Below are 13369 nucleotides of genomic sequence, written 5' to 3'. Positions count from 1 at the left end.
ATCCTGATCTGAAAGGGAGACCACTAGTACCAGCCACAGGTGACCTCAGCCTGGCACCTCCAGGGCGCCCCATAGCTTCAGTGTCCTGGAGAAGCTTGCTGGTTCTCACAAGTTCCCAGTGCAGACCAGTCCCAGGGGTGCAAGACAGGGGAGCATGCCTCAAACCACATCAGCCTGGCCTGGATGCAGCTGCTGATGCATCTCCTTCAGTACAGTGTATCATATTTGGAGGGATACCAAGGGGTGAGCACAGCTTCCTAGACACCAGTCTTACCTATAACAACTAGGGTGTCGACATGGAGGTGCAGAGTGCAAGATAAAGGCTGGCAGCCCCTGCAGCCTCAAGCCAGGGGATACCAGCTCAGCTGCTACCTGGCCAAGGTCCTACTCCACCCCAATGCTCCTCCACTGCCCTGTTGGCCACATCTGTAGTGGCAGACACCCCAAACTTGGGTGATGCTGATGCAGGAGGCAGATGAAAAGGTTGGCAGTGGCAGGTCCCCTCCTCCAGCAGCTCTGAGGATCAGCACAGGCAGGGGCTGAGCCAGGTGCTGCCACAAGAACAGAACGTCCTGCCTCAGGGCTCCCAAAGCCAGCAATAGCCAGGCCAGAAACAGCAGCCCTGGCAACCTGCTCAGTGTCCATCCCCTGGGCAGGCTGCCTACACACTTCCCAGAGCCACTGGCTGGGAAGAGTAGAGCCTCATCACTCACCCCTTCCCTGGAGGCCTCGTGGGAAGATGGGGCTGATATGCTCCAAGATGCAGGACTAGTTTAAACTCTGTTTTTTTTTCCCCAGCATCATGAATCCTTCATCAGAGCTCTCCCTTATCCTCTTCTCTCATGAGGGTTCAAAGACATTTTTGGGGGGCAATTGTAAAACATGTCCTCTCACCCCAGTAGTCTGTGGGTGCAGGAGGAAGGATGCCAGGCTGTACCTGTGCTATCCCTGATACTCCCCACAGCCAGGAATGAGTTGGAGTGTGCATAACTGCCTGTAGTTTCACCATAGCAGAATGCAGATCCATGCCTGGGACCCACCTCTCCCCTCCACCCTGTCTGACAGAGGGTGACAAGCTTGTCCCAGAGCCCAGGCAGACTGAAGTCTGTCTCTTCTTATTATCTTCAGCTGGGGGTGATGTGTGGGATGGACTCATTTCCTGGTGACAGAGTCTGAAGCCACAGCCTGGCAAGGGGACTTCAGGACCCCAGCACAGAATGAGGACAGTCCCTATACTCCCTGCCCCAGGTCTGCCCATGCCAGGAGCAGGTTGGAGCAGCACCCTGGCCTCCAACATTAGCTCATCCCCAGGGACACAAGCAGCCTGTCTCCTTGTGCAAACTGTCTGGGTACCCACAGTGGTGCTGGGACAGACTGACTTTCAGGGGCAGGGAGCTCCCGCTCTGCCCGGGCACCCCTTTCAGGCACAGCAGAGATGTGCCAAACAGGCTGAGTGGGGTCAGTTGAGGTCTAGGGATGCTCGCACCACCCTGTTCTCAGACCCTGAGGTGCCCACACAGCCCTGTGGGCTGGTCCCCTCCAGGGCACTGACATGCTGAGAACAACCAGCTGCCTCTCCCACATCCTGAAGTTAAGCAGTGTCTGCCCCAGGATGGCACACCCCATCCGGGCTGGGCAGGACATGAGCAGCCCAGAGGCTGCCAGTAGCAGTGCACACCTCTGCTCACACCCACACCTTCACACACACACACGAGGAAATAGAGCAGCAAGCAGTGCAGGGGCGTGGCCAGCACCACCCATTCAGCTCAACAGGAGAACACACACATGTGCATACATGGGACAGGGATGCACCAGCTCTGCTCTGCCTGCCAGGGAGGGCACACACATTGAAACGCCTATGCAAATATACTGGCATGCATGCATATATGCACCTGCATGAAACTACACCTATGTGCAAATCCAAACCTGGTGACTTGTGTCTCCCCAGAGCTCCTCCTGCACCCTGCCTTCTCCATGCAAATCCTCCTGGTGCGGAACTGTGCCACAAAATCCCCAGCCCAGGTCCCAAGCTCCCCAAAGCTGTGCTATGGGCCATGCAGAGCCTGGTTTGGGGAGCAGCACCACCCAGCATAGACAGCAGTATGCCTCATCCCATGCCAGCCTGGCACAGCCGTTGGTACCAGCACTGGCTCTGACATGTGGAAGTGGGTGTTTAACTCCTCTGGATCTTTGTATCATGAGGAGAAGTTCACCCTTGGGTGCTTATCCCGCTAGAGAGTCATTCCCCAGGTAACACAGCCCTCAGGGCAATGTGGCTTCCCGGGGCCATCCCACCTTCAGACGGTTTCACTGCTTCCCAGTGCCCCTGGGCTGGGAGAGCTGGGGCAGTGAGAGTAGGCTGGAAAGGTGGCAAGGGAGCAATAAAACTAGGGCATAAGGCAGCCCAGAGGTGCTGGAGCAACCACACGAAAGCAGAGGAGGCATGGCCGCATTTCCACAGCCTTGCTCTGCCAGATATCATCTCCACCAGGCTCTGCCCCCACAGGGACACACGTGCAGGAACTGGAGCACATGGACAGCAGGGTCTGGCTTTGCTCAGAGTTATTAATCATGTTCTGTTTGATCCCAACCTGAGTAGGGCAGCTGCAGAGGGTTGTGCATATCAGGGGATGTGTTGTGCTTTCTCAGCTTTTCAACTTTGCCAGGATTGGTAGCAGGAGACACAGAGCCTGGAGACACAGCCCCAAGGGGCCCATGACCATAGTGATGGTCAATCACTGCACCTTCTGCAGGCTGTTGCCAGGCTAGGATGTACACTTAGCTCTGGGAGGATGCAGGGAGCATGGCAACCTTGGAGATGCTCTTTGATTTTGGCCCCAACCTAAAAGACCTATTGGAAACTTCCCAAAGCATCTGCCCAAACAGGAAGCCTAGGAGGTGCCTCATCTCTGTGCCTTGCAGGGGCACCCCAAGGAGGGAACAGGACTCTCCTGCTCAGGGATCAAGGTTGCTGAACTTTTTCCTGTGCATAGCTGCATAGGGGTGAGCGAAAGCAGCAGGAGTCATCCTGTCCCTTAGCACACTCTGAGCTCCTTCACCTCCAACCTCCAGACTGGCTGGATGGGCTGAGTCATTTTTGGTGTTTGCAGAGAGGCTGCAGATAGGCTCAGGATCCACCTGGAAAGTCAGAGCATCCCTGAGCATGGCAGGACCAGATCAGGATCCTGTGGTACAGAAGTGCCTGTGCCTGAGGGCAAGGCAGGAGCAGCTCAGGGCTGACAGAGAAATCACAGGCAAAGCCAGGCATAGACTGGGTGAGGGATATTTCCCCTTTTTCCAAACAATATACTGAGGTGGGAGGAAAGCAGGTTCCCTGCTGTCCCATCTCCTAGCTCTCCATGACTCCCTGCAGCTTCCATGGTGCTAGGAGCAGCCTCAGGCTCTGAATGTCTGCTCTGACTGCTGGGGGAGAGGGATGGAACCAGGACATAAAATGGGACAGGAGTCCAGGTCAAGCACTTGTTCTTGAGAGCAGGGCAGGCTTAGTAGGACTGTCCTGGAAGAGACCCACTGGCTTGCCAGCACCACCTCCCATACCCTTCCAGAGCAGGAATAGGCACAGGGGTTGCCACCAGCAGAAGCTGGCACCTGGCCTGCAGGCTTAGGGTGCACAACAGGAAACACCTGCCCTGGACGGACAGTCCCTGGAAGGGCTGGGAAGTGCAGGTCCTGGGAGTGAATCAAGGCAGAGGGGTGTAAGAAAGGATGTGACACCCCCTAACCCTCTGCCCTGCTCCTTGGTGCCTCTTCCTGCTCTCCCTCCCCGCTGCTTCACTGTCACCAGTTAAAGCTCCCTTGGTGCCAGCAGACCATTGAGACCTACCTGGGTGCTTGGCAGAGCCTGCCAAACTCCACCCTGGGCCAGCACCGTGCCAGGGCTCTCTGTGCCTGCCATGGCTCTGCAGTGCTGCCAGGGCCAGGCTGCCCTTCCCCAGCAGGCTGCTACAAGCAGCCATCAGCCACACAGACAGAATGTGTGTGCCTAGTGTGTTACATGTGCCTGCCATGCCGTGGCCACATGGACATGAGCCCTGCACGTCACAGCCTGCAAAGCTGAGTGCCAGAACTGCCATGTGTTCCACTGCCACCTGGGCCCCATGTCCCACAGTGTTCATTCATACTACGTGTGGATTGCATCATCTGTGTGTTCACTGCTGCGTGTGTTTGGGTGCGATTGCGTGTTGTGCGTGTCCCTTGTGCGCTTTGCTCCGCACGCAGCCTGGATGTTCACCCCGGCACGCAGGAGTTGCAAGCAGGCGTGTGGTCCCTCCGCGGGCTGCAGGGCACGGCCCCCTGCAGAGGAGTGCGGCCGTGCCGGGTCTCAGCGCCCGCCGTGCGCTCGCAGATGGGCTGGACCTGCCTAACGCGAGCCGAACGAACAAAACGTTCAGGTCAGGTATTGCACGTGGGGCTCGACGCCAGGCAAGTGCAGAGGTGCTCCGACTTCAGATAGTGTGGGCTGGAGGGGTGCTCTGCCTTGGGCTGTCAGCAGCCCCTTCCACACCCTTCCCTCCCGAGCTGGGTCCGTCCAGGCTGGGAGACGCTGTCCTTGCTGCACACGCTGCTCCAAACCAGCTCCTCCGGGGGTAAAGTCCGGAAAGTGGATGCTTGACACCTGCTGCCTGGGAAAGCCAAACAGAGCAGGGGTGGTTTAACTGGCATGCCAGGGCGGAGAACAGGGAAGGAAGGAAGGAAGAAAAGAAGAAAGTAAATGGAGGAGGGAAGCGGAACAGAAAAGACTGAAAAAATACAGGTGGACGAGGAGAGTTAAGGAAAGGGGACAGGCTGGACAGTGTCCCCTGAGCCCATCCCCTTCCTTCTCGGGAGTTCAGGTGTGTGACCGGACTCCCAGTACTTGTCCCGGGAAAGCCCCCAGGGTGTTCTCCATGCCCAGTTCCCTGTTCCCAGCCAGGCAGGCAGGACCCTGGCCAAGGTGTGCTGGGCTATAGCAGCTCACCTGGCTCCGGTGACACGCTGGCAGCTGTCAGGTGAGCGGCTTCGCCTTCCCCCGCTGGCTCACAAGCAGAAAATGAGGGTGACGCTGGCTGGATGGGGCTTTTATAGTCCCGATAAAAATAGCGCTGGCTGGCCGGTGATCGGGGGGCCGGAGAGATGTGACTGAGCAGAGACAGGCAAGAGGGCTGGGCTGGCGGCGGCGAGCCTTCTCCCCAGCACACCTGTCACAGCTCTGTGTTTGCTCAGAGCAAATATTGACCCAGGGAAGGCAGGCTGGGCAAGGGAGGCGATTAGCCCACCTAGATTAGAGGCAGAGCAGGTCTCTATGCAAACTCTCCAGGGCTGCCTTTGTTAATGGGAGCCTGATGGGCTGATAGGAGCCAGGAGCCTGGGTGCTGGGGTGGTGGGGAGGAGGAGGTGGGGGGTAGAGGAGGAGACATTCATTAACCTGCACTGGAACAACACCAGCTGTCACTTTTCCACCCACCTGCCTGGCTCACTTTGCAGCAGAGATGAGAGGAGAGCAGGGGGCCAGGGGAAGCAGGTGTGAGGATACCCTGCCGGGGCATCTCTAGGATGGCAGTGGCTTTCTTGCAGTCTTTTGGGCTGCTGAAAGGTCAGGGAGTTGTGAAGTCTCAGGGCAGAAAGCAAATCTAGTGCCTACCCCAAGCAGTCTGAATGCCAATGATAGAAAAGTCTTCCTTGTTCTCACCCCAATCCCCCCACTCATGCTGCAAATCCCCACGGCACACCAGGACAATGCTCACACTTCATTTAGAGCAGTCCACAGACTTCTGAGCTAGGCAGCAAAGCAGAGCTCAACAAAACATTGGGAGTGCTCTCTTTGGGAGTGTTCCCTGCATGGCCACACAGGCCAGGAGCCAGCTGTTCTAACACAGCAGCAAGAACAGGATGTGTTTCACTCCCTGTGCACATGCTTCCCTGTGGGTCACTGCATCCCAGAGTCACAGCACCCCTGTGTCCCAACTGTGTCACTGCCCAGCAGGGTAACGTGCAGACACCCCCATGCTGGCTCTGGGAGCAGTGTGCAGAGCTCACAGAAACTAGGGGAAGTTTAGACACACTCCTACAGTGCCCAGCCACGTTGTTCAGCCCTGAGCTGATCTCAGCCAGAGTCAGCAGGAGCTGGCCTCTCTCTCCCAGTTATTCTGGCACCCACAGCTCCTTGGACAACAGAGCATGAAGTGCAGCAGCGGTGGCAGGAGAAGCTCCTTTGTGCGAGTGCAGTGGCCTGTTTGTTTGTGTAGATAGGTGTGTTTGTGGGTGGGGAAGGGGGTAACACTGCTTTAACCCCCACAGTGTACATCTGCAGGAATCGTGGTCCTGGGTGTGCTTTAGAAACCATCACCATTGCTCCCTCCAGAGCTGGAATGTACTTGCAGGTTGCACTAAGTGGATTCCCAAATGTAAGAGGATAGTGGCAGATCCTTAGCAGCCTCTGCCACCCAATTCTTCTTCCTTGGAGATTTGACCCTCTCCTACTCAGGATTTTGAAAGACAGGTTCCATCCCTCCTGTCTGCTGCTGCCTCTACAGGCTGGGGTTCCCCAGCCCTGGTGCTGGGAAGAGCTGGAGTGATGCCAACATGCTGGCCTTGCTCATCCTGGTCCTTTTTCAGTAGTTTTGGCAGCAAAGAAAATGCAGTACCACCAATACTCTGGGTTGTGGTACAGTGAAGAAGCATGATGTTCTCCCTCCTTTTGATGCTGTACAGGCTGTGATGCTTGGACTTACATATTTCTCCTTTCCTAGTATGGGAAATGTGCTGGACAGGACTCCCACCCCTCCCTGCCTCAGCACACACCAGCATAGCAGAGCTGCAGCTCCTGGCACAGGCTGATTGGCTGCTCCCTTCTTTCTGGAGAAGCAAAAACTCCCAAATACCACAGGTGCTGCTGTAATGCCAGCAGACATCCCCAAGCCTATAAGCTATGTCAGAAATGCTCTTTCACCCCAGCCTCTCTCCTGCAAGGGCAGGCCCCCACCATTTGCCAAATAGCAGCAAATACTGTCCTTGCAGCTTTACAGAAAAAAGGAGAAAAGCAGATCCCGTGAGCTTGCAGAGTGTCCTGCACTGCTACCTTGGGGAACGTCTTCCACCTGTTCTGGCATCTCTAGGGTAGCATCTACCAGCTTGTGCCCTTCCCTGTCAGGCAGGTGGGCAGCACCAGGACCGAGCTGCTAGTAGGGCTGGCCCTGGCAAGGCAGCCTCAGCCTCCTCTTGCAGCTGCCAAGAGCTTGTGCTGCCTCACTGTCCCATGAGGACTAGCTCACATCAGAGCGCCTCTTTCGTCCATCAGGAGCCAGCATGGTGCCTTGGCCTGGCCTGAGCATAGTCCCCACTCCCAAATACCAAAGTGACACAGCTGAGCCAGCAAGGCCCAGTATCTTTGACGGGAAGCCAAGGGTGAAGGATCTGTCCAGTTCTGCCAAGGGTTTTGGAAGGATTTTGCTCTTCACACTGCAAGCTGGTCAGGGCAAGACTTTTCCAGGTTCCTACCTCATACACTGTACAGAGGGAGAAGGGGCTGATTCCAAACAGGAAATGGTTGATTCCTTATCCCCTAACACTGCTGCCTTCCCCACACTGAGACAGAGGTCTGCCAAGTGGGGCTTTGCAGGAGAATCAGGCTCCCCAGCTGCAATGGGACAGCAAAGCCTAGCAGACGCCCTGTCAGGGAAGCCCAAGAGCAGCTTTGTTCCCTTTCCTTTGTCTCCCACACAATGGCATGATTCAGCAGGTGTTAAATGTTTTAATGGGATTCAGCATAGCTTCTGTTGCCCACCTGCCCCAAGGCCATTTCATCCCTCCCTGGGAGCCAGGAGTAACAGCCAAGAAGAAAGTACCTGTTGTGTGTTGCATTAACTGCCTGATGACTAAGTGCTCCCGATATTTCATATAAGGAGAGGGGGAGTCCCATTAACTTGCCACGCTCATGCTCAGCCATTGGCGTGCTGGCCATATACCTGCCAGGAGCCTGGCCTGGCTACCAACCCCAGTCCCGTGGGAACATCACCCATTTCACCACCCAAACACCAGTGGGAAGAAGCAGGACCTCTACCTACAATATTTCTGTTGGAGAGATGTTCATTAGAAACGTAGCTCTGTTGGGCAGGGGCCAAATCCAGCCCTGGGAGGCAGTACAAGAAGCTTAAACTTCCTCCTGCCTGAGAGCCAAATATCATTAGCAGAAACAGGACTTCCCCCCTCTTTTGGGAGCTGAGCTGGGCAGTGAGTCTGGGCCTACTATAGTCCCAAAAGTTCATTGTCCTTGGCAGTGGGTACCAACAAAATCTCTTGCAAAGGGAAAGTCCCTCCCTGCCAGTTCTGCACCTCCCCTCCCTAGTGCTGCAAAGATCGAAGTGAGAGAGAAGCCCCTGGGTGAGAACATCCACATAGGCTCCACACTAAGCAGAGCTCACCCCCAGCACTATCTGGGAGTGCTGCTGTCTCTCTTTGATAACAGGACAGTGATGTAGTTTGGTCACACGTTAAAGTGTTTCCCAAAACCAGGGTCAGGGTCTAGTTCCCAGTCTGAGAAGAGGAGTTGGGAATTTCTCCAACCTGGGAAAGAGGCTGCCCCTGGTGTATTTATATTTTAGGATGAGGATAAGAGAAGAAAAGTGTGTGACAGCTGCTACTCTCTTTGCTTAGTGCACTCAGAGTGGTTCTGGTTGACAGACATCAGAGAAGACCTACAACAGAGGTGACACACCACCATCTTGTGAGATGAAAGAAGAAAAATTTCTTCTCTCTCAGGTACAAATAGCTCTCAAATCTGTTTCCCTGACTCACCTGTTGTTTAAGGCATCATCTTCGAGATCTCTTCTACTAGAGTAATGCTTATCAAACAAGTGAATTTCCCTCTAACAGTGCTCCAACAAGCAAGTACAGTGTGAGCTCTCTGTGTCCTCCAGGTCCAGGCTGGGAGCACAGGAGAGTGGGGAGAATAGGAGCTTTAATAGCAATAAATAAATAAATAAATAGATCCCTGCACATTTGATGGCACTTGAGCTCTCTCCGTTTGTTTCTGGGTGTTACACAGACTGTGTGTGTAGCACACAGCATTTTCCATGTTAACTCCTTCAGGTACTGGATGCAATGGTGCATCTGCATTGATGCAGCCTAAGGAGCATTAGATCACACAGCAGGTCTGAGGATGGACAAACTGACTGTGTCTTCACTGCTCCATGCTGCCCTTGGGTGCTGGATTAAACCTGCTTTAGGGCAATAATGAGGTTTCTGCCCCTGCCTTTGCTATCCATTTGGGAACTTTGTTGCAGGACTACAGAGCATCTGCAGTGAGTAAATCCTAGCAAGGAGTCTGGACCAAGAATCAGTCCAAGTGGACTGAACAGCCAGGCCCTGCTGCTGCCTCAAGCTGTGGAGGAAGGAAGTGGTTCTGCATTACCTGTCCAGCACTAGCCAAAGCCCAGAGGAATACAGAAAGACTGCTGTTACATAGGAGACCTGGCACGCAGAGTATTGAGAAGGGAAGAAAGGGCTTGCACTTCTCATGAGAAGGATCCAGGACCCATGTGAAAGCCCAAGGCACCCAGGCTGAGTTCAGGAGCTGGCAGTGCCTCTACTGTATCTCTGACACTAGGAACAGCTCAGCCCTGGGGCTCAGTAATGGTTATGCAGGCAGGGCTCCTGCACAGAGAGGAGTTCTGGGGTGAAGCTGGGTGAGCCACAGTACCCCGGGAACAGCAGGCAACTGCCCTCTGCTGAGCGGGGAAAAAGCCCTCCATGGCACCTTTTGCACAGATTTCTCCTAGGATGCGAAGGAAGAAAATGCAGCTCTGGTCTTGGCTGGGTCCTGGCACTGGCAAACAAGGCATCAGGGTTTGGAGGGGGACACCAAAGCTGCATCCTCACTAGAGCCGGGTGGCTGCATGAGCTCCGTGTTGCAGAGTCCATAGTTGTAGGGCAGAATGGGGGAGATGCTGCAAACGCAGCCCTACTGGCTGGCACAGCCGTCCTGCAGCTCCTGCCTGGGAGCAGCAGCTGGAACCCAGCACCAGCCTGTTCTGTGCTGGCCACTGGGATTTCTCACAACTCACACTGCCACCTCCCGGCTGTGACAAACGGGCTCCTTCATTGTGATAACTTGCAGCCTGACGGACCCCTCCGCGTAAGCCAAGGCTCAGACATCCCCTTCCTTAGGTGACAGCCTTGCAATTTGAAAAGGAAAGACCTTGTCCAGGGCTCAGAAACCCAGACGCATGAATTACGTTTGTTACACACGGTACCAGTGTCTGAAGGTGAAGTTGCTTTTATTGGGTTGCTCATGGTGCTGATGGTGCTGCAGCTGCCCCCTCAGACTGGTCACTGTAAGGGGAACCTGCAGCTGCCACTGGAGCAAGGAGGGGAGGAGGATTCAGTACCTACATCCTACTGATGTCATCACCTCGTTGCCCAGATGTCACTCCTTCCTCAGCTACATTTCAAAGCAGATTCCACTCCTCTCAGCTGGTACAGACTGAGGGTAGTGGGAATTGTCACAGTGGTTGTCCATGTGCCCCCTGTAGCATAGAGTTCTTCTCCGATGATGTGGCCAGCCACAGAAAGGAGAGATCTCATGAACTCTGCTGTGGAGTTGTCTCAAATTGGTGCTGAGAACATAATCAGGACATACCTCCTCAGAGAAAGCTAGCATGTTGAGCTAAGGTTATGGTGTTGGAGGGTCCAAGTTGCTCTGGACATAACAGGTATGACGAATGGAGAAAGCTGATGTGCTTGAAGAGCTTAAGCAGCATAGTACCCAGCAGCTATACTCTTAAGGGCCGGGGTCCTGGGTTGGCGATTCTGAAGAAGAGATGGCAGCTCTGAAGATGATATCTACATCCAAGAACCCTCTTCCATTAACCCTCAATCCCATCTCTCTGCACTTCTGCCCAAGCTAGGGCAAACCCTTATGTTTTTCACTCAGGTCCAAATCTACTTTCCCCACCAGTGGCCATTCCCTCAACCTAACTAGATCCCACATTACACCACAGTGGACTATGAACTTTGCTCCTTTTCTGCTGTCAGAGGCTGTGCTGCCTGCTCCTTGACCCTTTTCCCAAAGGATCATCCTTTGTGCTAGGCTCTCCAGTGCCTCAGGCCAGCTGTTCACCCATAGGGCCCTGCCCCAGAGCTGCATAAGGGTCTCAGGCCCACAGAAAGGCTGCACTGTTACCACCTCTGCTCTGTGGCTCAGGACAAGCCAAGAAAGGGCAGAGACTTTGGGAGTGGATTCTTTGTTTTGCACAGGCAGCTTTGGCACTGATAGGCAGGGATTCAGCTAACCCATATGGTCTAGAAAATGGATTGTGCTTCAGCCTGACATGTTAAGGATAGGTCCTGTCCCCCACCAGAGCACAGATACACTCTGCTACCTTTGGGAGGGCAGAGGGGGCAAAGCAATGACCCTGGGCTGGGCTGTCAGCACCACCTCTCCACGGCTGGCTTCGATCAGGATATTCTGCAGTGTATTTTCCAGCACCAGCTCCACAAGGTTCCCAACAGCTGGCTGCCTAGAAGGACAGAAGTACAGCAGAGGACAGCTATCAGAAAGCAGATAACACAGGCTGTTTGCTGTGACTCCTGCCAGGAATCATCAGGCACAGCAGTGGAGTACACACTGTTTCCTACACACTGAGACCAATGAACCAAAGACTTGAGTAATGGCTTGCTGACCCTTGTCCCAGAACTGTCACCAGCTGGTGTCAGGCCCTGACCTTAGACAGAGCTGGGTGACTATATTTTACTGCTTTCTTCCTCCAAGCTGTGCTGTAGCTGCTATTAATGAATAATGCTTGTAGCTTGTAGCAGTGTACAAAGGAGCAGCCACAGCCATTGCAAGGCGGTGAAATACTGAAGTGAAAATAAAAGGTAAGATAAGCACATACTGCACCTTAATGTCTAATATGGCCTGGACTGCCTGAGAGCAAAGCAGATTTCATTCACTGCCAGCATCCTAGCACTGCCCATGGCTCAACCCCAGACACAATAAACCTCTCCCCACAAACCACATTTGGGAGAGGGTGACTAGATGGGCTAGCATCAACTTTCATCCAGACAACACAGAATACACCAGCAGAAATTCTGCGGGGCTGAAGGAGAAATGATTTCTGGCCAGGCAGTGTACTGCCATGGCTCTCTTGACTGTGCAGCTCTTGGCTTTTATGTGTGAGCTCTTCCTCACCTATTTATTATCTCCTTTTCCCTCAAATGGTTATGGTGAAAAGTCTCGCTAGACTCCTGCAAATCACTGGGAAAGGTTTCCTGACTCATGTTTTTCCTCTCTCCATCCTTCTCAAGGTCAAGATCTGTTGAAGCAGAGACTCTGGAGGGGATTGTGGAGCCCTGTGTACTGTCCTGAAGCTCCACTGATTTTGCAGACTGGAACTGGGAGAAATATGGAATAGGCTCATCTTGGATTTTTCTCACTGACTTCTGGAACTGGCCATTCTCCAAGAGGCTTCTAGGAAGAGGAAAATAAAGGATAAGTTCCAGCAAATCAGCACTCCCAGACCCAGAGGATTATTACAAGACACCACAAATCAGAGGAAACCACTGACTGATGTCAGTGTTTAGTCTGTACCTTCTTGCTTTCTGGGCCTAAAGGAAGCAGCAAGAGGGCTTGAGCCAGTGAAACTACCTCTGTTTCCCCAGTGCTGATTCTTTACATTTGCACAGCTCACAAACTGAACAGGTGTAGCCCAACACAGCCTGCTTCCAATATCACAGCAGGCAGAGTTCCCTGCTGTGATCTTTTCAGAGTTCCCAGGAACTCTGAAAAGATGGGCTTAGCCCCTGGCTGGGGATGAAGCCCCTGCCTTGGCTGTCACTACAGCTTCTGAGCTCATAGTCCCCAAGACAGCCTTTGGCAGGTGGATCCCATATTCTGGCAACGAGAGTGGACAGATTCCTCTAGGATTAGCTGAGGGCTGCACACATGCTGCACACATTCTCTGGAGGACAGGGGCTCCAAACCAGGTGAGGGTGAAGGGACACGCACCTGATGACACCTGCGAGTATGTCAGTCACCACATCCAGCTCCTCTTTAGAAGCAGCAGCCAGGGACAGCCATTCAGGCTCCATGTCCATCCTGTTTCTGTGCCTACTTCCATCCACAAATTTGCTCTCTGAGGGCTGGGAGCTGAAAGGGCTGGGAAAGGAGTTGTTCCATCAATGGCAGCACTACAGAACCAAATTCTCAAAGACCAGCACCCTCCTGGCACTGCAGCAGCACGTCAGGCAAGCAGTGCAGGCAAGCAGGGGAGGGGTGGAAGCTCTCATATTTGTGACAGGAGCAGGGACACTGTCATAGAGAAGAACACTGAGCTCTGAAAGTTGAGGTGGGGGGAGAAACAGGTCATGTCAG

The 13369-nt window shown here is 54.0% G+C and overlaps 1 protein-coding gene across 1 annotated transcript in view; it reads right to left on the bottom strand.

The window, feature by feature from the left end:
- Positions 1 to 10551: 10551 nt before the first annotated feature.
- CFAP65 (cilia and flagella associated protein 65) overlaps positions 10552 to 13369 on the bottom strand; it is a 31180-nt gene continuing 28362 nt past the window's right edge. Inside the window, exons 29-32 of the mRNA XM_083865366.1 lie at positions 13004 to 13153; positions 12188 to 12466; positions 11379 to 11516; positions 10552 to 10806 (exon numbers count right to left, since the gene is read on the bottom strand). Of these exons, the coding sequence (XP_083721492.1) occupies positions 10770 to 10806; positions 11379 to 11516; positions 12188 to 12466; positions 13004 to 13153 (604 nt within the window). The 3' untranslated portion in view covers positions 10552 to 10769. The remainder of the gene's footprint in view (positions 10807 to 11378; positions 11517 to 12187; positions 12467 to 13003; positions 13154 to 13369) is intronic.

Source organism: Zosterops lateralis (genome assembly GCF_965231275.1).
Source record: "Zosterops lateralis genome assembly, chromosome: 7".
Lineage (NCBI taxonomy): Eukaryota > Metazoa > Chordata > Aves > Passeriformes > Zosteropidae > Zosterops > Zosterops lateralis.
This window is presented reverse-complemented; position numbering and strand designations above follow the sequence as displayed.